This window comes from Haemorhous mexicanus, chromosome 32 (assembly GCF_027477595.1).
Source record: "Haemorhous mexicanus isolate bHaeMex1 chromosome 32, bHaeMex1.pri, whole genome shotgun sequence".
Classification (NCBI taxonomy): Eukaryota; Metazoa; Chordata; class Aves; order Passeriformes; family Fringillidae; genus Haemorhous; species Haemorhous mexicanus.
This window is the reverse complement of record NC_082372.1, coordinates 2424456-2447616: the sequence shown is the minus strand read 5'-3', so window position 1 is coordinate 2447616 and position 23161 is coordinate 2424456. Positions and strand designations below refer to the sequence as shown.

General features: G+C 55.7%; 3 protein-coding genes and 1 long non-coding RNA gene across 4 annotated transcripts; all 4 read right to left on the bottom strand.

Annotated features, from left to right (window-relative positions):
• Positions 1-9523: 9523 nt before the first annotated feature.
• LOC132340521 (uncharacterized) lies at positions 9524-12282 on the bottom strand. The gene is made up of 2 exons (XM_059871571.1): positions 11422-12282; positions 9524-11054 (listed from the first exon to the last, which is right to left on the bottom strand). The coding sequence occupies exons 1-2, from the start codon at positions 12016-12018 to the stop codon at positions 10158-10160; spliced, it is 1494 nt and encodes a 497-aa protein (XP_059727554.1). The 5' UTR covers positions 12019-12282; the 3' UTR covers positions 9524-10157.
• On the bottom strand, positions 12282-14238 carry LOC132340547 (uncharacterized). Its single transcript, XM_059871609.1, has 3 exons — positions 14103-14238; positions 12880-13857; positions 12282-12429 (listed from the first exon to the last, which is right to left on the bottom strand). The coding sequence occupies exons 1-3, from the start codon at positions 14115-14117 to the stop codon at positions 12289-12291; spliced, it is 1134 nt and encodes a 377-aa protein (XP_059727592.1). The 5' UTR covers positions 14118-14238; the 3' UTR covers positions 12282-12288.
• Positions 14239-17481: 3243 nt separating this feature from the next.
• LOC132340670 (uncharacterized) lies at positions 17482-18333 on the bottom strand. The gene is made up of 2 exons (XR_009489987.1): positions 17865-18333; positions 17482-17704 (listed from the first exon to the last, which is right to left on the bottom strand). It is a non-coding gene; the product is annotated as an uncharacterized LOC132340670 (long non-coding RNA).
• Positions 18334-18571: 238 nt separating this feature from the next.
• On the bottom strand, positions 18572-20080 carry LOC132340473 (rano class II histocompatibility antigen, D-1 beta chain-like). Its single transcript, XM_059871499.1, has 2 exons — positions 19388-20080; positions 18572-18842 (listed from the first exon to the last, which is right to left on the bottom strand). Exons 1-2 carry the CDS (start codon positions 20047-20049, stop codon positions 18572-18574), a joined length of 933 nt encoding a protein of 310 aa, XP_059727482.1. The 5' UTR covers positions 20050-20080.
• Positions 20081-23161: the final 3081 nt, after the last annotated feature.

The window sequence follows — 23161 nt, the reverse complement described above, 5'->3', positions numbered from 1 at the left end:
GATCCCGAGCAGCTCCTCCTTTGGTGAGTGGGAAAGGAACCTTTGGTGTTTGGAATTGTGCAGCAAGTTGTGAGCTTGGCATGTGGCAGCTGAGTGCCAGCCTGGGAGGCTGAAGGAAAGTTCCTGTCAGTGTCTCAGCAGCAGCAGCATCAAAGGGATCCCCGTCAGTTTTCTCCTTTTCTGCTGAAGCGCTTTTGAAGATCTGCAGGTCTGGTTTGCAGGCAGAGGATTGCTGGCTGGCTTTAGCCATGGTGGAATATCAAACTCCCAGCAATAAGTGGCAATGTCGACTTTAGCCCATTGTTAGTTGGAACAGCTCCAATCCCAATTTCTGCTTAGTGCAGCTGGATGTGCAGCTGAGGATAAATAAGGTGAGAACTGAGGTAGAACTTCCCGTCCCTCACGCTGCCATCTGTTCACAGGGCACAAAAGCAGCACCAGCACCTCCTGTGGCTCCCCCTGCTTCCAAAGAGGAGGCCAAAGAGGAGGAAGACAGCAGTGAGCTTCCCGCTGTTCTGGGGGACGATGGTGAACTTCCCTCAGAGCCAGGAGATGACAGTGAGCTTCCCTCAGAGCCAGGAGATGACAGTGAGCTTCCTGCTGTTCTGGGAGACGAGGGCGAACATCCTGCGGTGCGGGAATGCAACGGCGAGGCTCCTGCGGATTGGGACAAGGACAGTGGACATCTCCCAGAGTGGGACGAGGAAGGTGGATGTCCCCTGGTGTGGGACGAGGATGGCCAAGCTCCCGAGGCATGGGATGAGGACAGCAGACATCTCCCGGTGTGGGATGAGGATGGAGGACATCCTGTGTCTTGGGAAGAGAAGGATGAACATCTACCAGCATGGGAAGTGGACAGCGAACATCCTCTGGCTTGGAAAGATGATGGCGAACCTGCAGCGTTTTGGGAAGAGGATGGAGAAGCTGAAGAATTTTGGGAAGAGGATGAAGAACCTCCCTCCGCTGTGGGATCCTGGGCTGAGCCTTCTGACAGCAGCACAGCCCTGCAGCCAGAGGGGAGAGGGGAGTGGTGCCTGATGCAGCTGAGTACGTCTGCTCTGTCCCTGGGTGCCCGAGCAGGGCGCTGTGTGTGTGTCTCGGCATCAGCTGCACCCAGGGTTGCTCTGCAGCTGAATGTCACCGAGCCATTTCTTGTCCTTCCCCAGCTGAGACCAAGGGGCTCACGGCCCCAGGGAGTGGGGCTGCGTTCTGGCTCTGCTGCAGGGCGGGCTCTCACTCTGGGAGGGAGCATCTTCCACATGGTTTCTTTCAGGGGACACCGTGAGCGAGGCGGAGCCTGCCGAGAAATACCTGGAGCTGGAGCAGATTGGCCAAGGGTAAGGGCACGGCAGCGACTTCTGCACAAGCAGGGCCAGGGGTTGTGCTGGTGCAGGATCCAGTGAGAAGTCAGGAGAGCTCCAAACACCTTCAGACACTGGGCTACCATCCTGCTGTCTCTCAGTCCTGATCAGAATTGATAACTGTGGTCAGGAGGCACCGTCAGAGCCCCCTGAGGCTGGCAGTGTCATGCCTGCAGCAAGGAGCAGGACCTGGAAGATCTTCTGTCCCTGGAACTGGATTGCCTAAAAGAGCAACTCACCATCTGATGACTGTCAGAAAGCAATTCTCAAGAAGATTTCTTTCAAATATTTTCCTTTGAAAAATATCCATGGGTCAGAATGATCAACCTAAAGGTTTAGAAACAGAAACTAGAAGTGAACTAATTAGGGCTATATTCTAGCACAGGTAGCAGACCCCATCCATTCAGTAACAGACACAGAGCTGATGCACTCAGGGGGAAAATGCATCACCTGCCTGATGGCAGGGCCCTTGTGGAACCTGCAGGTCTTAGGCAGGACATGGAAAAGGATGAAATGCATTCTTTTCCAGTTCTTTAGACACCCATTTCCCCTCCTAGGTTTTGAACTAAAGCAGTTCAGGGTGGACATTTGGGATTTGCTCCAGCCCAATTCCTTCGTGCTGGGTCTCAGTTTTCTCTTGCACACCTTGCATGGCAGAGGGCTGGTGGCTGCTGTGCTGTTGTTGGAAGGGTCGATGCACCCAGGTGTTTGTGAAGGCTGCAGGCAGCAGAGATCTCCTGTCTGGGCTGGCTTTCACTGCCAGGGCCTAAAGCGCTGCTTCTTTCTTCTCTGCTGTTTTGTCTCCAGGGCTTTCGGAACCGTTTACAAAGGACTGGACAGGGCCACTGGAGGAGAGGTCAGTGTCAACATGCCCAGCATGCCTGGCAGCTCTCCAGGGCTTTCCCCTCTGCTGGGAGCTGTGGCTGCAGCTTTGGGGGCCAGCAGAGCTTTCCTGCTCAGGCTGCTCCTCTGAAGGCAGAGCAGTGTCAGCCTGCAGAGCACAGCTGGGACAGATCTGGTCCTTCTGAAGTGCCAAAGGAATGCAAGGAGGGCAGCGGTGTCTGTCAGAGCAGGACACGCTGGCTTGGTCTTCATATCTAAAAGGGTGAATGCATCAGCTGCTGGAGACTGAGGCCCAATTTATCTTCACCGCAGCCTCAGACAGGAACAATATTTAGCAGTTTTTCCATCCTGTCTTTCATCTTCAAAGGGAACCTCAAGGCCTGATTAGGGAGACATCCTGCTTGGGCTCAACTTGGGGTTTTAGTCCTACATCAGCAGTTCACAGAGAGAGGGAGAGAAATGAGAAGATGGATGTCCAGAGCAAAGCTCTCTCCCAAACCCTGCAGGTGTGTTTGGGTCTGGTGTCAGTGACAGCCTGTGACAGGGATCACCTGAGCCATGGTTGTGCGTGTTTGCTTTGTTGTGCAATCCCAAACAGAGCAGTTGCATCTGAAATCATGACCAAATCCCATAGAACTGCTAAAGGGTTCCTGGCTGTTTTGCTCTGTTTTCACAGAACCAGAATTACCTCCTGCTTTCAAAATGGGTTTCAATAATAATAATGAGAGTGTTGAGGCCATTTGAGCAGACTGTAGGTGCAGAGGATGTTGTTAGAGCTTTGAGGCTGACAGCTGAGGGACCATTTCTGCAGAGCTGGCAAGGCCAAATGTCTCTGGCCATGTGTCCTGTGAGCAGCCCCCAGCTGGCAGAGCAATGGGCTGTGGGAATGGCACTTGCTGAGCTCTGGTGTCCCATCCCAAGGCAGTTTGGCACAGCCTGGCTCCGTCGCTCCAAACAGACTCGCTCCGTGGTTGCTGTGGCCTCCTGCCACAGACTCCTGCAGTTCAAGGGCTGCCATGTTCCCTGCAGGTGGCCATAAAGAAAATGAGTCTCCAAGGGCAGAACAGGGAACGAGCTGTGAATGAGATCCTGCTCCTGAAGGACAAGAAGAACCCCAACATTGTCAACTCTTTGGACAGGTGAGTGCTTCAGCTCTTATCCCGTGCCCGGGCCCTGCGTTAACCTTTTCTGGCATCCCTAGTCTGTAGCCTGTTTTGAAAATGCCTGACCCAGCCACATCTTCCCCAAACAACAGCCTGGCAGTTCACTCCCTGCGTGTGCTTTTGTTGCTTTGCTTTGGTTTTTCCTTCAAGTTGACCCCGTTTGCTGTGTCTCCCAACAAGTGCTGATGAACCACAGCAGAAATTATTTCCCTTGGCTTCTTCCCAGCCCTTTTCCATTGCTACAGATGCCAGGCAGCCCAGGTTCTTGTTTCCAGCAATGCCTCATTTGCCCATTTTTCACTGGCCTTGCCTGTTTCTGAAGGGACTTTCTGAAAGGTTTTCTGACTGCTTTTGTCCCAAGTGCTGCACGGCCTCCTCCCCTGGCTAACCCTGGCAGTTGTGTTGCCTTGTTCTGGAGGGAATGGTGGAACTGAGGAGTTCAGAAGCTGAACCAGCTGGGGGCAAGGGTTGTGGTTCCACATTGATCTGGGCTGTTGCTAACCTGCATTTTTCACCTGCTTGCCATCTAAGGCCTCTCCTTTCTCACAGGTGTCTCCTTCTCCTTTAGACTGTGCAGATTCCAAGGGCTGGGCAGCCGGGCAGGAATGTCTCTCCATCTGATTCTGTCCTCACTGACAAGTGACCTGGAAACAAAACTCCATTCCAGGCTTTTCCATGGGGGAATTGAGCACTGCCCATTCATCTCCATGCCATTGTTTTCCTCTTCCAGCTTCCTTGTTGATGGAGATCTGTGGCTGGTGATGGAATACATGGATGGAGGAACTTTGCAGGACGTTGTCAGACAGACACGCATGGCTGAAGGAGAGATGGCAGCTGTCAGTCGGGAGGTGAGGGATCCTGCTTGTCACTCCCATGGCTGGGACACGAGGGTCCTTCCAAACAGGCATGAGAACAGGAGTGGCTCCATGCTCAGGGCTTTGTTTCTGTGCTGTTTTCATGAGCTGGAGAAGAAAGAGCCTCTGCAGTGAACGGCCTGCCAGCATTACTGCACTTCTACTCTGTTCTTGCTCTCTCTCCTGCTGTTGTGGTACTCTCTGTCCTTTTTTGATTTGATTTGCTGTTCTCAGCTTTGCCTTGCATCGTTTGCCTGGAGCTTGTGTGCACTGCACTCCTGGCCTGTCCCAGCAAAGCTGCTGCTGGCAGAATTCTGAACTGTCCTTTCTGGTGTGATATATTCCGGCCATTGGTTTTTACCCTGGTGTTTCTTGTTCTCTCTCAGTGTCTGCAGGGCCTGGATTTCCTCCATTCCAACCGGGTGATCCACAGGGATCTGAAGAGCTCCAACATCCTCCTGGGAATGGACGGCTCTGTCAGGCTGGGTGGGTGTTCCTGGCCAGGCACGGCGCTCCCGGGCTGCGGCTGTGGGGCTGCTTCCCAGTGAGGCCAGAGCCCCACAAGGGCTGCTGGGGGCACTGCCCGGGCCCTGCTGCCAGCTGAGAGCGGCTGCCCCTGCAGAGAGCTCAGGAGAGGAGCAGGGTGCCAGCAGTGCCTTTGCTCTGGCTCTGGCCCTTCCAGAGGGGCAGCAGTGGGAATCTAAAGCTCCATGGGAATCAGTAAAAGCCACTGCATGAAAGCTGAGGGTTTCTGTAAGGGTCCAGTTCCATCTTTCCTTGGCTACAGCCCTGAGGACTTTTCCAGCTAACTTCACTACTGCATTCTCAGATGGAGAGTGGGGAATCTTTGTGCTTGGTTTCCTCATTCCAGCTGCCTTTGACAGGGTTTGTTTCTGTCCTCAGCTGATTTTGGCCTCAGCGCTCAGCTCAGCCCTGAGCAGGACCGGCGCAGTACCATGGTGGGCACTGCTCACTGGATGGCCCCAGAAGTTGTGACCAGATCTCCTTATGGCCCCAAGGTGGACATCTGGGCCTTTGGCATTGTGACCATCGAGATGGTGGAAGGAGAACCTCCTTACTTCAGGGAAACGGGGGCCATGGTAAGAGGCAAATTCTCCAGTGGTTGCAGAGGCCTGTGAGCACAGGGGGACCCTGCCCTGGGAGCAGCAGCTGGAGGTTTCTGCACATGGGAAGGGAATTCCCAGAGGACTCCAGCCTCAACACAGACGAATATTCTGCAGTCTCCAGCAACAATTTGCTTTGGGATTTACATTGATGCAGCTCTTCTGGCTGTGAGGATGACATGGAAATGTGAAGCAAGTGCATCAGCTCTAATGTTACCCTGCAAGAAAACACCCAACCAACCCCACATCCCACCCCCAAACCCAACAAGATTTCTTCAGGAGCTTCTACAAGACATTTTACAAGATGATTTCCCCCCTGATTCTTCTCACTGTCAAACTTGTTGAAAACCTGAGGATGATTGTTTAACATCCCCATAGTCTAACATATTTCTTTCCTAGTCCAAGCTACTTTCTCTGTGTCACCAAAGCTGAGCTTTCAGCATCACAAACCTCCTGTTTCTGGCCTGGCAGTTTCTGGGATGGGGCATCAGGAATGCATTCACTTGAGTGTCAGTGGCACTGCAGAGATGCACTTGATGTAAGAATCCTGTGGAATAACCCAGGCAGACCACACTGACTCTGGAAAATGGCCTGTACAGCTGGTGTCCACATTTGGAGAAGCAAAATATTCTATTTCTGATGGAGGCTCCTACTAACAGAGTCAGCCAATGAAACTGGCTCTCAAGACGAGATCATTTGGATGTTGCAGTGGCTGTGGCAGCCCCAGGGTTTGGGTTTTTTGGCTGGCACAGGAAAATGAGCTGTGAGCAGCATCTCTGGCAGGGAGGAAAGTGCCCCTGGAGCTGGGGCTGAGGACCCGGGGTGGATGTGAGCCCGTGTGGGTGTGAAGGAAGCTGGCAGAGCGCTGAGTTTGCTTTCCCTGCAGGCTCGCGCTCTGATCCGGCAGAACGGGACCCCGCAGCTGCAGGAGCCCCGGCGCCTGTCGGCTCTGCTGCGGGACTTCCTCGAGTGCAGCCTGGAGCCGGACGAGGAGCGGCGCTGGGCTGCCCAGGAGCTGCTGCAGGTGAATGCCAAGGGCTGCAGGGCAAGCAGCAGCGCGAGGGAGGGGTTTTCTTGTGGGGCCCCCTCCGACAGTCTCCAGCCTCGCTGCTTTCCACACGCAGAGCGAGCAGAATCCTCGCCTGCTTTGGCCTGGCAGGCTCCTTTCGAGGCCAGCTGGGCCTGGTGCCCCACAGCGAGCAGGGACATCTTCAACAGGTCAGGGGGCTCCGAGCCCTGCCCGACCTGAGCTTGGAGGTTTCCAGGGAGGGGGCACCTCCCACACCTCTGGGCACCTTCTGTCAGTGTTCCCCCACTCTCCTGGTTAAAAAATTCTTCCTTAGATCTAATCTGAGCCTGCTTCCCTCTCTTGAGTTTCAAACCATTTCCCTTTGTCCTGCTGCAACAGAGCCTGTGAGGAACTTGACTCTGGGAACTGACAGTTCATTTCTTTCTTTTTTATCCTTTGGGCAGCACCCATTTTTGTCATCAGCCAAGCCTCTCTCCAGCCTGACCCCTGTGATCACTGCAGCGAAGCAACTGAGGGAGCAGCGGAGGAGATGAAGCACTTGAGGAGATCTCCTTGTTACAGTAGTTAGGACAATTAGTTAGTTATTGTAGTTAGCACTGCTAGTTAGTTATGGTAGTTAGCTCTGGTAGTTAGTTATGACAGTTAGCACTGATAGTTGGTTACGGTAGTTAGCACTGATATTTAGTTATGGTAGTTAGGACAGCCTGTTTGTTATGACAACTTTTGGAATAAAAATTCTCTCAAACCTCGACTCCCTTGACGTGTCCCTTCCTTCTCCCGCTGTGCCTCAGCTGCCCGGAGCCATGTGAGGGGAGAGCGGGCCCAGCCTGGCCCAGAGCTGAGCCCCAGCAGAGCCCTGGCAGAGCCCAGAGCAGCCTCGGCACCTGCAGAGTCAGCCTGGAAGGAGGCGCTTGGAGCCTTCGGGGCTGCACCCGGCTCTGGGTTACAAACTGTGTGTGCTGGAAAATGCCAGCGGCTCTGCAGGAGGGCAGAAGGGGCCCGGGGAAGGCCCAAGTGCTCCATGCAAGGGAAAAACCTGCCCTGGCTTTGGTGTAAATAACTAGGCAGTGTTGGCTTTTGCTATTATGTATGGACTTGTGCAAATTATTCTTAATCACAGCGAGTTTGATATGGTACAGTTTGTAATCACCTTTCACTGCTTTTGCTATAGTATAATTTGTCAGGGTCTTGTGGCCAATGCCCTGGCCCCTGTGCAGCTCGTATCCTCAGAACATCATTTATGGATGATATTTTAGTTTATGGACAGTGTAAAAAACAGACATTATAGTTTTGACTTTTGCAAAATATTAAAGTGGATGCCATGTGTTGTGCATTGTAATGTTAACTTTTGCAGAAGTAGCTGTAGTTGTGAAATAATAACTAATGCTTTTATTTTTATATCTAACTGACAATAATGAGAATGACTCAGAGATATTTGTGAAATAGCTAATGCTGGTTTAAAGTACTTGTGGAAATAGCTAAAACTGTCTGCCTGGTCAGATAACATTTGAGGAAGGGATGTGATGAGGGCCCCTGCCACTGACCCTTCCACTGTCAGTAACTGTCACCTGCTGCAACCACAGAACAGGGGGCCCTTGTGAGGGGGTGACACACAACCCTCAAAACAACAACCCACGACTCCTGCATGTACTCTAAAAAGGTGATTTGGGTGTCAAACCAACCTAAAGAATTCCTGGAACATGTAAAGGAGTTCAAAGAAATGTTTGAATGTGTATATTTTGAACAATACAATGGAAAAACTAGACAAGAAGTGTTGCTGTGGTTAACCATTGTGCCTCTGGCCATTGCCAAACACCCAGCGCTGTTACTGATTTGTCTCTAATTATCCCTTACTAAACTTTTAAAAATTCCAAAGAGTGAGGCTCCTCTCTCAGAAAACCCCAGTTGCTCACCCCTTGTTGTTCTCCCAAGCCAGGATCTGTCAATCCTAAACTTTTTCTGTGTGGAAGAGAAGGAGGCTGTGAAGAGAAGGAAGATGCACTGGTGTGGAGGCCCAGGGGCTTAACTCTCACTTATCTGCTTCCTTGCTGCACCTGTTGTTGTTCACATGTGGAATGTGTTATGCAGATTGGTTTACCAAAGGGTGTTTTCTTAATTGGCCATTATCTTAATTGGTGATGGAGTTTGAATTGGTTGACCAATTGGTTCTGTCTGTATTGGACTGTCTGTGAGGGGGTGAGTTTATTAATTAGTACAGAACAATACAGTATGGTAGGATAAGGTGATTGATCAGCCTCCTGCAGTCATGGAGTCAGTGCTAATCATTACCACATCAGACTGTCTGTGAGGGGGTGAGTTTATTAATTAGTACAGAACAATACAGTATGGTAGGATAAGGTGATTGATCAGCCTCCTGCAATCATGGAGTCAATGCTAATTAATACCATGATAGCCCTCGGCCCCCATCACTCAGAGCCTGAGCTGCTTGAGGTTTGTTCTGCTGGCAGCTGGGGACTGATGATTTTTCTTTCAGCACTGGACAGTCCTTGTTCCAGTGCCCCCATTTCTTACAGGATGCACTCTGCTCCTTCTCCGCAGGGGAAGCTTTCTTGGGTGACTTTTCCTGAGCTGCCTTCTTGCTGGGTTGGGATGAACTCTTTCCCTTGGGCCCCTGTCTCAAAACACCTTCCAGGCACCCTCCAGCAGTTTATCCATGTCTTGAACTCCTTTTATCTTTTCTTCTTTTATCATTTGAAGCCTGACCCACACAAAACAAAACCAGATGTGCTTTGCCCTCAGCTGATTCAGGATCTACATCAGTATATTTGATGGCAGTTTCTCTTCACCTGTTTAAAAAATCAGTGGGTGATTCATCATCATTTTGCCTCACTTGCTGAAGCTCTGACCAATTTACAGCTTTAGAGACCCGATGTTTTAACCCCCACTCCACGAGGCTTTGATATCAGTTTAATTTTGCCATCTGCTCGGGTGTATTTCCATCCCACCCCGGGTTTCCAAGGGGAAATCTCTCAGTGACAGCGCCTTGAAGCAGCTCCCTGGCTGTGCTAGCCTCAAGGAATGTTGGGATGGCTTTATTGACCACTCGTCCCTCAGTGGGGTCAAGGGATGTGTCTGACACAGAGTTCAGATCAGCCCAGTCTGATTTATATAGAGGATATTAATAAAATAATTATTAAGTTTTTTATTTATTGGCTGTACGGTGCACACATGAACGGACAGATTATATTGCACCAACCAGCAGCCACAAGGAGTCACTGATAATCAATATCCGTATCAAACACCATATCAGATTGTGGGTGATCAATAACAAAGTGTCCAAGGCAATACAAAAGTACAAAAGGCAATACAAAAGTGCAAAAGGCAATACAAAAGTGCAAAAGGCAATGCAGAATTGCAAAAGCCAATTGTGAAATTGCAATTTATGACCTGGCTCTGCTGCAGGCACAGTGGAAAGCTGGAAGCTGCTGAGGGGACTCATTCACCCCTGTCCCCTGTCCCTGAGTGTCCCTGAGTATCCCTGCATGTCCCTGAGTGCCCCCAGAGTGTCCCCAGTGACATCACCCCAGGAATTCCCATCAGAATTTGGGGCAATTTCAATGAAAATTCCCAAAAAATTCCCCAGACTTGTCTCAAATACCGCACAGGGAGGGGACAGGTGACAGCAGCGATGTCCCCGATGATGTCACTGCCACGATGACGTCACAGCAGTGACGTCACTGTCCTGAAGCAGCCTCGGGATGTCCTCGATGGCTCTTTGGCACCGCTCGGCCACCGTGCGGCTGCCGGGGCCATCGGGGCCCCTACGGCCACCATAGGGACTCAAGAGGAGGCTGTGGATGTCCCCAAGTGTCCCCAGCAGGTGATGCTTGAACAGGTGGGACGCTGGCCTCCCACAGCTGCTCAGCCTCAGCCACTTTGGCCACCAAGGCCTCGGGGACATCAGGGGACGCTTCCTTTGTCCCCTCCAGGGCAGCCTCGATGTCCCTGAGCTGGCACTCTGTGTAACTGATAAACTCAGTGGCTCCGTCACACGCGGCCACCAAGCGCTGCAGCGGCCCCAGGGCCACCTCTGCCCAATGTCTCCTCCTGATGGCCGCCCTCGCCCACTTGGTGGCCACCACAGCTTCTCCCACGGCCTCGTTGGTGGCCACTGACACCTGGGCATCGCGCGTGGGCCCCGCCGAGGCCTCCTCCTCCCTGTCCAGGGCCACCATCAGCTGCTGGGCTGTGGCCACCAGGCTGTCCCCAGCTGTCCCTCTGTGGGTGGCCTCGTCCTGCAGGTCCCCTGCCCGGGCAGGGGCCACATCCTCGCAGGCATCACGGAGCTTGGTGGCCTCCTCTTTCAGATGGTCCCATCTCTGCTCATGCGCGGCCACCAACTCCCGCCAGGCGCTGGCCACGGCTCTCACATCGGCCCAGGTGGCCCCAGGGGTGGCCCTGAGGGTGGCCAGGGCCTGGCCCAGGGAGGTGACAGCAGGGTCGCCCAGGGAGGTGACAGCAGGGTCGCCCAGGGAGGTGACACCAGGGTGGTCCAGGGTCTTACGGAGGCTCCAGGTGAAGTTCCTCAGGGCCGCGTGCAGGGACTTCGGGGGCACACAGCGCCGCACGCCCCGGTGTGGCCCGGTCACGGTGGCCGCCACCTTGCCCAGGGTGGCCACCATGGACACCAGAGCCTCCAGCAGCTGGGAAAGGGATGGCTAGGGAGGGGACAGGGGAGGTGTCAGGGACCTGGTGGCACCTGTGGCCTCCTAGTGTGGCCCCTGTGCCCTCCTGGGGTACCATTTGTCCCCTCCTTAGAGGGTTCTGCTGTCCCCTCTGTCACTTTGTCACCCCTTGTCCCCTCTGCCACCCCTTGCCACCCTACCTGCTGTCCCCTCTGCCACCCCGTATCACCACACTAGTAGCCCCTGCCTCCCTTTGCTGTCCCCTTTGTGACCCCCTGTCCCCTCCCACCAACCTCCCGTGTCCCCCCAATCTGCCACTGCCCCTTCCCCTCCCCCTCAGTGCCCCCTGTCCCCCTCTCACCCCCCACGCCCCCCCCCCCCCCCCCCCCCCCGATCACACCTCTTGGAGCTCCATGCTCACTGGGGACCCAGCAGGGATGCTCTGGGGACACTCCGGGGTTCGAAGGAGCCTTGGGATGTCCTCGATGGCTCTTTGGCACCGCTCGGCCACCTCACAGGCACTGGAGCTGGCGGGAGCACCATCGAAATAGAACTTCATGATGTCGTCAACTGTCCCAAGCAGGTGATCCTTGGCCAGGGAGGTGTTGGCTTCCCACAACCGATCGGCCACGGCCACCTTGGCCTCCAGGTCCTCAGGGACATCAGGGGATGCCTCATTTGCCCCCTTCAGGGTGGCCTCAATGTCCCCAACCCTGCGCTGCAGCTCCCGGGGGAAGGCGGTGGCTTCGTCACACGCGGCCACCAAGCGCTCCAGCAGCCCCAGGGCTGCCTCCAGCCGTTGTCTCACCATGGTGGCCCTGGTTGCCTCGCTGGCAGCCAAGCTGGCATCTCTCCTCACCTGGGCTTTGTACCCAGCCACCACCTCAGCCCCCTCCTCCCCGCCCAGGGCCTGACCCAGTTCCACTGTGTTTTCCTGAGCTGTCTCAAAACGGGCAGCCTCAGCCTGCAGCTCCCTGGCCCAGGCAGTGGTGACCATCTCCCTGCAGGTGTTGTGGTGCTCGGTGGCTTTCTTGGCCAGCTCAGCCCACCTATCCACAAGCACATCCACAGCCCCCTGCCACTTGCTGGCCACCCTTGTCACATTGTCCCAGGTGGTCCATGGGGTGTACTCATAGGCAGCCAGGGCCTGGCTCAGGCAGGTGACAGGGTCATCATCATCATCAGAGGTGGTAGAGTCATCATCATAGGAGGTGACACTGCAGTGCCACCAGGTGTCACCAGTGCAGTACAGGGTGTCCCAGAGCTCTCAGGTGAAGTCTTTCAGGCCCCTGTACAGGCACCTTGCGGACATGAGCAGCATCATCTCGTCCCGACTGGGCAGGGTGGCCAGCAGCTCGCCCAGGATGGCCACCACAGTGGCCTGGGGGTGCAGCAGTGCTGGGGACAGCTGGGGAGGAGGCAGGGAAGGGGTTAGGGACCTGGTGGCCCTTATGGCCTCCTGGGGTGTCCCTCTGCCCCCGAGGGGTCCCCTTTGTTCCCTCCATCCCTTTGTCAGCATCTTGTTCTCTCTGCCACCCCCTGCCCCTCCCCTCATAGCCCCTGTCACACCTGCTGTCCTCTCTACCACCACCCGCAGCCACCATGTCCCCTCCCAATCCCCAAGTCATCCAAATCCCCCACTGCTCCCTTCACCTCCATTTCCCCTACCCCTCTCTGTCACCTCCCCCCTTCCTGCCACTCCCTCCTGTCACCTTTGCGACCCCCTGTCCCCTCCTACCACCCCGTGTCCCCACCATCCCCTATTGCCCCCTCCCCCCACCATGTCCCCTCCTCTCCCAGTGTCCCCTCTGTCCCCCCATCCCCCTCCCCATCACATCTCTTGGAACTCCATGCTCACTGGAGACTCGGCGGGGATGGTCTGGGGACACTCCGGGGTTCGAAGGAGCCTTGGGATGTCCTCGATGGCTCTTTGGCACCGCTCGGCCACCTCACAGACACTGGGGCTGGTGGGAGCACCAGTGAAATAGAACTTCATGATGTCGTCAAGTGGCCCCAGCAGGTGACGCATGACCAGCCGGGCGTTGGCCTCCCACAGGTCCTCGGCCACGGCCACCTTGTTCACCAAGTCGTTGGGGACATCAGGAGACACCTCATTTGTCCCCTTCAGGGTGGCCTCAATGTCCCCAACCCTGCGCTGCAGCTCCCGGGGGAAGGCGGTGGCTTCGTCACACGCGGCCACCAAGCGCTCCAGCAGCCCCAGGGCCACATCCACCCACTGTTTCACCATGGTGGCCCTTCTTGCCTCGCTGGCAGTCACCCTGGCATCTCTCCTCACCTGGGCTTCATGCCTGGCCACCACCTCGGCCCCCTCCTCCCCACCCAGGGCCTGACCCAGCTCCACCATGTTTTCCAGAGCTGTCCCATCACGGGCAGCCTCGTCCTGCAGCTCCCTGGCCCGGGCAGTGGCAGTGGTGGCCATGTCGGCCGCCCTCCTGCAGATGTTGCAGAGCCTGGTGGCTGCCCAGGCCAGCTGGACCCAGCTGGTCACAAGCACATCCACAGCCCCCTGCCACTTGCTGCTAGCCCTTGTCACATCATCCCAGGCGGTCCATGGGGTGTACTTGTAGGCAGCCAGGGCCTCACTCAGGGAGGTACCAGGGTCATCATCATCATCGGAGGTGACATTGCAGCGCCTCCAGGTGTAATCAATGCGGTACAGGGTGGCTCGGAGCTCCTTGGTGAATTTCTCCAGATCCCTGTACAGGCACCTTGTGGACACGAGCAGCATCATCTCGTCCCGCTTGGGCAGGGTGGCCAGCAGCTCGCCCAGGATGGCCACCACGGTGACCTGTGGCTGCAGCAGGGCCAGGGACAGCTGGGGAGGGGACAGGGGAGGTGTCAGGGACCTGGTGGCACTTGCAGCCTCCTGGGGTGGCCCCATGCACCCGAGGGGTTCCCTTTGTCCCCTCCGTCCCTTTGTCAGCCTCTTGTTCCCTCTGCCACCCCCTGCCACCACACTCGTAGCCCCTGCCACCCCCCGCCACCCCCCGTGTCCCCCTATCCCCCACTGCCCCCTTCCCCCCGGTCCCCTCTGTCCCCCTCTCCCCTCCCCCGTCGCACCTCGCGGGGCTCCATAGTCACTGCGGCCCCGGCGGGGACGCTCTGGGGACGCTCCGGGGGTCGAACGAGCCGGTCCCGGCGCAGATCCGGCCCCAAGTAGCGGCGCGCGGAACCGGCGGAGCCGCCTCAGGACAACTCCGGGAAGGGCGGGGCGATGTGACGTCACGGGGAACGGAGAGCGGGGGCGGGGCGGGAATCTGGGGGCGCCGAGGGAGCCCCCGGAACCCCCCCGGCAGCGCGGGATGGGCGACAGCGACCGCGGTCAGCACCGGGAGCGGAGGGGGGGGGGGGGGCGGGTGAGGAGGGAATTGGGGGGAGCTGAGCGGGTTTGGGGAGTGTGAGCGGGTTTGGGGGGTCCTGAGTGGGTTTGGGGGGGTGAGAGGGAGAACTGGGGGTCCTGAGGGGATTTGGGCGTGTCGTGAGGGAGAATTGGGGGTCCTGAGGGGGTTTGAGGGGTCCTGAAGGCTTTTGGTGGTTCTGAGTGGGTGTGAGGAGTCGTGAGGAGATGTGGGGGGTCCTGAGGGGGTTTGAGGGGTCCTGAGGGGATTTGGGAGAATCTGAGGGAGGGCTGGGGGTCTTGAGGGGAATTAGGGGTCCTGAGGGGATGTGGAGGTTCCTGAAGGGGTTTGGGGGGCCGTGAGGGAGCATTGGGGGTCCTGAGGGGGTTTGGGGGGTCCTCAGGGGATGTGGAGGGTCCTGAGGGGGTTTGGGTGGGTTGTGAGGGAATGTGGGGGAGCTGAGGGGATGTGAAGGGATTTGGGGGATCTGAGGGAGAATCGGGGATCCTGAGGGGTTTTGGGGTGGATTTTGGGAGGTTCTGAGGGAGAACTGAGGGTCCTGAGGGGGTTTTGGGTGGTTTTAAGGGGATGTGAAGGGGCTGAGATGATGTGAGGGACTTTGGGGGGTCCTAAAGGGAGAACTGGGGGGTCGTGAAGGGGTTTAGGGTGGATTTTAGGGGGTTCTGAAGTAGAATTGAGGGTCCTGAAGGGGTTGGGGGGGATTTTGGGGTGTCGTGAGAGAGGATTTGGGTTGTGACAGCATTTGAGGGGAATTCTGGGGGGTCCTGAGGGGATTTGGGAGGTCTTGCAGGAATTTAGGGGGGATCTTGAAGGGTTCTGAGGGGATTTGGGGGGGGGTCCCAACTGGGTTTTGTGCATCCCGAGGTAATGTGGGGGGAGTTTGCGGGTTCTGTGGGGATTTGAGGGTCTCTGAAGGGATGTTTTGCAATTTTGGAGGGATTTGGTGTCATTTTGGGGTCCCTGACCAGATTTTGGGCTTTTGGGGGTATTTTTGGGATATTTTGGGATAATTTCATGGTCTCTGACCAGAGTTTGGGGTTTTTTTGGGACATTTTGGGGTAATTTAGTGCTCTCTGACTGGAGTTTGGGTTTTTTTGGAGTATTTTGGGGTAATTTTGGAGTCTCTGACCGAAGTTTAAGTTTTTTGTGGGGTATTTTTGGAGTATTTTGGAGTAATTTTGTGGTCCCTGACTGGAATTTTGGGGCATTTTTTGGGGTGTTTTTGGGGTAATTTCATGGTCCCTGACCGGAGTTTAGGGGTTTTTGGGGTATTTTGGGGTAATTTTGTGGTCCCTAATCAGAGTTTTGGGGAATTTGGGGCAATTTCCTGGTCCCTGAGCAGAGTTTGGGGGATTTGGGGTAATTTCGGGGTGTTTTGGGGTAATTTTGGGGTAATTTCCTGGTCCCTGACCGGAGTTTTGGGGAATTTGGGGTAATTCTGGGCTCCCTGCTGTTGCTGTGTGTTGCAGCTGGGTTCATCGTGCCCACGGAGGGCGCAGCTGCCGGCGCTGGGCAGGGGAACAAACGAGATGGGTCCTGGTTCCAGAAAGCTCCAGAATCTATTCCTTACCCCCGGGCAGGAGGGGCGGGATGGGGACGAAGGACCAGGCAAAGGCAGGGCCGGGGGTTTTTACAGGGGATCCCGGGGGGAGTTGGCGTTGGAGGCAAGAGAGGAGTTCTTAGCAGCACAAGGAGGGTGAGATCAAATTCCTGTCTCTTAGGAACAGGGGCACTCCACAACTCCCTGTTTTTAAATTGATCAATGCATGCTGAATAACTTAAAATAAGGGGATTCTCAGGAATATGACTGAATAGTTTACAAAACCAAAATGAATATTATTCTGCAAATGAATATTAATAATTAATAATTATTAATTATGATTAACAAGGAATAGAAAAGCATTTGAGTCTTAATCACAAAGGATAAAGTAACAGAAATGATGATACTTGATTAAATGAATACATTTTTACTTCATGAGTTAACAGCTCAATCTCCTCAGGCTTTTGATCTCCTCACCAGGAGGGGTGCAGTTCTTTGATCCCCTCTTCATGAGGGGCACAGACTTTAGTGTTTGGTCTCAGCGTTGGTGCTGGTATTGTGGGTGTTGTTATTGTGAAAAATGAGTATTATATGGTTGGCTTTTTGCAAATATTAAAAGGAATATTATGTGTGTTATGTTAGAAAGTTAATCAGTTTTACTTAATTAATGCTGTGTTAATCCTCTTAAGTAGTGTGGTAAATAGAGTTTTAGGCTATAGCATAATATTAAAATAGAAACTATGCGATGTAAGATACTTTTCTAACTAGCTCAAGAAAGGGATGAGATGTTCAAGAAATTCTTTTCACAGAGATAACAGCAACAAGACACTTAAATCCCAAAGAGAAGAATTATTGCCTCCTTATCATGAAGAACCAGACTCCTTTCACCTCCTTCTTTCAGACTCCACGGAGCCAAACCAGGATTTACGAGATATAGGGGGGTAAGGTGACAATAACCAGAAAAATCTCTACTTTGAAAGGAATGTTTGCATCATGTATGAGATTTATGAATATGCAGCAGGCTATTGCTTTTAAGGGTTAACCCTTTGTTAGCTGACATGCTGTTCTGAGGAAAGCATCCAAACATCTGTAATTCTTTGCTTTTTTATTGTCCTTTATTGTCCTAACTCTGATTGTCCAAGTTCTTACTGTTCTATTTTTTTATTCCTGTTTTTGTAACTATTTTATTACTATTAAACATTTAAATTTTTAAAACGAGTGATTGGTTTTTCACAGGGTGGTGGTGAAGCCGGCTGACTCCTGCACGGGGCTCGCAGCCGCGCCACACAGGCCCAGGGCAGGGCCAGCTGCAGCCGCACAGCAGGAAGGGGGAGAGGTAGGTAGGGGGGAAGGGGAGGTTTGGGACCAGAGGAGAAGGAATTGGTGGGAAAAAGGGGAATCTTAAACAGCTTGGTCAGCGCCGTTTTCAGAAGGAGGGCCCAGGACGGCGCGGCCTGCCATGATCCACTTGTACAAGTGGGGTTGTGATGGTTCATTAACTGATCTCAGAGTGCAAAACAACACAGAGGGGATTTCAGTATTCATCAAAACAAATGCACCTTTACTGAGTGCCCACAGCAAATGCGATAGAAGGATTAGAAAGGAGATAAAGGATAGAGAGAGAGAGAGGAAAAGAAGGGCTGGGGGGAATAGCTGCCAATGGAGAGATGAAATCCCTGTGGTCCGGCCAGTAGATCCGTCTTGTCACATCAAGGAGAATCTCAAATTCTTTGGTTAACTCAGAGGTCTCTTATAGTCCTCTGCTGAGGGGAGAATGGGTTAAGACAACAGAGAATAAGTGTATTGAAAACAGATATGGACAGTCCATGTTCCAAAACAGGACAAAGCAATCTCAGCAGTGAGCGGGACCCATTGTTTCAGGATTGGTTCTGTGGGAAACCAGTCTTGGTCCAGCGAACACACCTGCAGGCACCACTTGGCAGACATCCCACTTCCGTCAGGCCAGCATCCTGTGTTAGAATTATAAGGGTCTCAGTCTCATTCCTTGGGAGGGGGCTTCAGTCTCCATCCTTGATGGTGGTCATGAGGCAGATGAGGGATCTTCCGTGGGGGGATCACCAGAGTTAGCTCAGAAAGTTCATTGGCCAAGAGATGGGGAAATTCATGGGCTGTTGTGGGGTGGTGAAGCAGGTGTGAGACCGTGGAGGCACAGCAAGCACACCTGCACACAATCACTTGGTGAGCATCCACTTCAACCAGGCCAGAACTCCAGCCAGGGCCCTCAGGGTCTGTCCTGGCGACGGTCATGAGGCAAATGAGGGAAACTTCCAACCGTCTCTTACACAGCAATCCCCATTCCGGGTAGGGAACGGGGGATGTGCAAAGACAGGTGTGAAGGAGGACACAGGGCGGCGAGAGGATGGCAGTGCTCCCAAACTCCCTCCCAGTCACACCCAGCACCCCCAAACTCCCTCCCAGTGCCCACCAGGACCCCCCCAACCCCATCCCACCCTCCCCAGCATCCCCCAGACCCCTTCCCAGCCATTGCCCAGCCCCCAGCCCCTCTTCCAGTTCCAAGACAGCTCCCTTCAGCTCCTTCCCAGTGGCTCCCAGCACAGCCCAGTGGCTCTCCCAGTGGCCCCGGGGGCTCCCCCGTATCCCAGTGCAGCTCAGGGGGTGCTCCAGGCTGACGTGCTCCACCTGGCTGGTGTAGGTGAGCCTGCCCTGGGGGTGGGGGTTTCCAGCAGCTCCAGGAGCTGGTAGTCCAGTCCCTGTTGGGGGACCATGTCTGTGGCCACCATGTGGTCTGAGAGCTCCTGCTGGCCCTGGAACCACCTCGCCTGGATGTGGGCAGGGTAGAAATCCACGACCCAGCAGAGCAGGCGGCCGGGGCTGGGCTGGGAGCTCGAGGGCACCAGCAAGATGGACACACTGGGGGCACTGTGAGAGAGAGAGAGAGTGGGGACACACTGGAATCAGCTGGGGAGCACTGGGAGAGGGGAGGGCTTTAGTGGGGTGGAGAGGGACAGGGAATGGACTGGGAGGGAGTTGAGTGGCACCGAGAGAGGTGGGAGAGGATGGAGGGTACTGGGAGAGACGGTGGAAGTCTTGTCGTGAACTGGGAATAGACTGGGAATAGACTGGTAATTGACTTGGAGGGGCTGGTTGGAACTGGGATGGTCTGGGAATGAACTGGGAGGGACTGGAGTGGCACTGAGAAAGGTGGGAGGGGCACTCGGCACTATGAGAGAGCGTGAAAGTCGGAGAGTGGACTGGGAATAGACTGGAAGGGTCTGGGAGGGAGTTGGAGGGACTGCGGTGGCACTGGGAGGCATCTGGGAATGGACTGGGATGGAACTGGCAATGACGTGCGCGGCGCTGCGAGGCCGAGTCCAGCTCGGGGCACTCGGATCTGCGGATCATCCTAGCAACAGATGGGTCATCGGAGGGACGAGCTGTGATTGGCTGAGAGGCGTTATCTTCACGCTCGACCGAGATGCACGCGCCGCGGAGCACTGGGAGTGACCGGGATGGACTGGGATGGGCTGGAGGAGCCACGGGGGGGGGTCACTGGGTGGGAGAGGATGTCCCAGTGATGGACACAAGGAGGGCTGCGGCCTCTGAGGCGATTCCCAGACTCGAGGGATACTGGGAATTTCAGGAGCTCCAGGGTCATTGGCAGGGCAGGGTCCGAGGGGACGCGCTCTGCCCCGCGCTCCCCTCGGCGCTCCACCGTTGTGAACGGGGCATAAAGCTCGTAGTTTCGCCAGCACTGCGTGTCCACCAAAGCCCGGTAGTACTCCATGTGAACCGGGTGCCTGTTAGAGCGCTTGGCATTCATCTTCCCATAGGCGATGAACCCCACGTACACCCCGACGTCGCTGTCGAATATCAGGAACTGCTCCCGGTTGTAGATGAACCTCTCCACGAACCTCACCTTCTCCGTGCCGTTCAACAAGTGACATTCTTCAATCTTATCCCCAGGAACACCCCTGTGAGTGCAGGACACAGCTCCGGGGTGCACCGCCAGCACCCCCAGAGCACCGGGGGCCAGCCCAGATCCCCACTGCGCACTCCCTGTGCCCAACGGCCGCCATGGGACCCTCCTGCCCACGCTGCCGCTTCCTCTGTGCCATCCTTCCCCCATTTCCCCTTCCACATCTTTTCCCCTCCCATCTCTGGCCGCTCCCAAAATCACTTTAAGGGTCCCATTTCCCCATTTTCCTAAAAATCCCTCAATCCCCAGCCACTCTCGGGCTCAGTTTCGGGGTCCCCCCTCCCCTTTTCCCCACCCTCTCCCAACTCTCCTTCACCTCCGCCCACCCCTCTGCCCCTCCCGCTCTCCCTTTGGGGGGTCCCCTCCTCCTCCCGTCCATTCCGGGCTCCCCCCTTCGCCCCCTTTTCCCCCTTCTCCCCCCCTTTCCCACCGCCTCCCGCGCCCCCGCTCACCCGAGAGCTCCGCGCCCGCAGCCGGGGGCGCTCCCAGCACCACCAGTGCCACCAGTCCGGCCCCAGCTGCCGCCCCTCGCCCCATGGCCAGCGCCGGGCAGGGGCCGCAGCCCCGAAGCAGCCGCGCTGCGCTGGGAGCACCAGTCCGGAGCGGGGCGGGCTCGGCAGCGCCGCGCGCTCTCATTGGCTCCCGCCACTGCTGGGGAGCGATTGGCCACGGGCTCTGCCCGGCAACCGATGAGGCAATCCAACGTCCCGCGCTCTCATTGGCTGCGCCGCCTTCTGCCTGCGCTGGGATTGGCTGAGGCCTTTCCGGGAGGCTGCAGCCCCGGGCTGGGGGATTTTTTGGGGAGGGGGAACCTTGGGGCGCTGGGCAGGTGGGAGCTCAGGTGTGCCCAGAAATGCGTGCCCAGGTTCGCGGGATCTGAAGGGTGCCCGTGGCAAGTGGTGACGCTGGCCCGATGCAGAGCCGCTCTGTCCCTGCCCTCCGCAGCCGCACAGCGACAGAAAATGGAACCGAGGGTTCCTCCGTGGGGACAAGGACCGGGAGAGATCCCTCGGCAAATCCGGTACGGGCACAACAGACCCGGCCTGGGCACACGGAGGGAATTTATTACCAACCAAATCACAGCAGCACAAGGACAGGGCAAAGAAATTTCTCCAACACCTTCCCCCACCCAACAGGGATCACCCGGATCGGGGGTCACCAGGGCTCTGCCCAACGGGGGTCACTGGGGATCATCCAGCGCGGATCCTCCCATGGGGGATGGAGCTGGAGCAGCGCACGAAGCACCTCCCACACTCGGGACACTCGCAGGGCCTCTCCCTGGTGTGGAAGTGCTGGTGAGTGACGATCTCTGAATTCCACCTGAAGCTCTTCTGACATTCCAAGCACTCATGGAGCCGTTCCCCAGTGTGGATCTTGTGGTCCTTGGTGAGGTCGGAGGTTCCACTGAAGCTCTTCCCACGTTCCCCACACTCACAGGGCCTCTCCCAGTGTGGATGTTCTGGTGTTCCATCAGGCGGGAGCTGTAGCTGAAACCCTTCCCACATTCCAAGCACTTGTGTGGCTTCTCCCCGCCATGAGGCTTCTCCACTGAGCTCCGGCTGGATCTCCAGACACCTTCCTGGCTCAGGGGGGCTCTTTCCTTCCTGCAGCTCCCTGGGCTGGGTTTGCAGCCCCTCCTCCTGAGGGATCTCTGGGGCTTTTCCTCCTCCTCCATCAGGCCACAGCTTGGCAATGACAGATCCTGGTTTGGGGGAAACCAAGGTGGGAGCGCCTTGGAGTAGAGGCTCCTCATGCCCAATTCCATCTCTAGAAGTCAGCAGGGGTCTTGTGTCCATGAAAATCTCCACAATGTCAAGATTCAGCCCAAAAAAATCTCTCCCAGGAATTCCCTATCGCTGATCTCTCCACTTTTGGGGTTCCAGAGTTTTCCTTTCCTTGGGATAATGGGGGTCCAATGGCTCCAAGGCTTGTCCTTTCTCCAGCATCCTGCTTAGGGATGATCCAGGGGCTTTTGGGGGTCCATGGGGTCCCTTCTCCCCTGATGCTCTACTTTGAGATCCGAGGAGTCCCAGGGGTCCCTCTTCTCCAGGCTCCCCCCGTTTCCAGCCAGCCGGGGTCCCCCAGCTCTAGGATCGCCCCTCTCTGCTCTCCCCACTCTGAGGGTCCCAGGGGTTCCCCTCCTCTGCTGTCCCGGGGTCCCCAGCACCAATGTCCTCCCCAGCCCATACTGGGCAATGGCCACGTGAACCCCCAAAGATCCCCCCAAGGGGCTCAGCCTTGGGGTCCTGCATGACCCAAAATTATAAACACAGAGAAAAAAACCTCCCAGAGACGCCAGATGATATTTGGGGCTCAAATCCACAATCTGCAGTCTCCAAACACACCCCAATAAAAAACCCTCTCAGCGACACCCCTGATGGATTTGGGACAAGCTCCCCCTCCCCTCTCACCTGCAGGACGAGGTGGGGGCGATGGTCCCGCGGCTGCGGCCACAGGGGACACTGGAACCTCCTGTTCCTGCTCCTGCTCCACCTCTTCCTGCTCCTCCTTTTCCTCTCTCCCTCCTCCTCCTCCTTCCTAATCCCACCTCCTCCCCAGCTCCTGCCTTCTGTGTATTTAGAGTGGAGACCCTTGCTTGTTTTTAGAACTAGAACAAAGATCCCCGATGGAACAAGGTTTGCTGCTTTTAGTCAGAAGTATCAGTGACTAAAGGTCACGTTTCCTTTGGTTTGGTGCCGTCCTTGTTCCCCCTCAGTGTTCAGGCTGGGCTATGGGGTGTCCTTGTGTGCTGCATTTTCCGAGTTCCTCTGGCATCCTTTGGGCAATAGGCTGTGCCCTGGGAGGGTTCTTTGTGCTCCTTTGTGACACAGGAGAACCTTCCAGGCGGTTTCTGCGTGAGCTGCTGCTGTGGTGTCACAGGAGCAGTGCCACGTCCCCGTGGTGTTCCCGTTGCCGTGGGACACGGAGGCCTCAGTGCCCTGAGTGGCTCTGGGCTCGCTGTCAGAGGATCCTCCTGCCCGAGGCATTCTCAGCAGCCAGCCCAGCCCTGACGGGTGTCCTTCTGTGCTCACAGGGCTACAGGCTGCAGACGTGTGCAGCGCAGCCAAAATGATCCAGCACGTGGCTGCTGCAGTTTGCACTCTGTACTCGGTGGCTTATTCGGGGTATTTTTTAACCCACTTGGCACGTAAGTCGAGGCTTTCCCTCGCTGCAGCATCTGTGGCTTTGGGCTTGCTGTGTCCTTTGTGTTCTTCCTCTGGAGCTGAGCTGACTTTGGAACCAAATTGCCATGAAGACACCA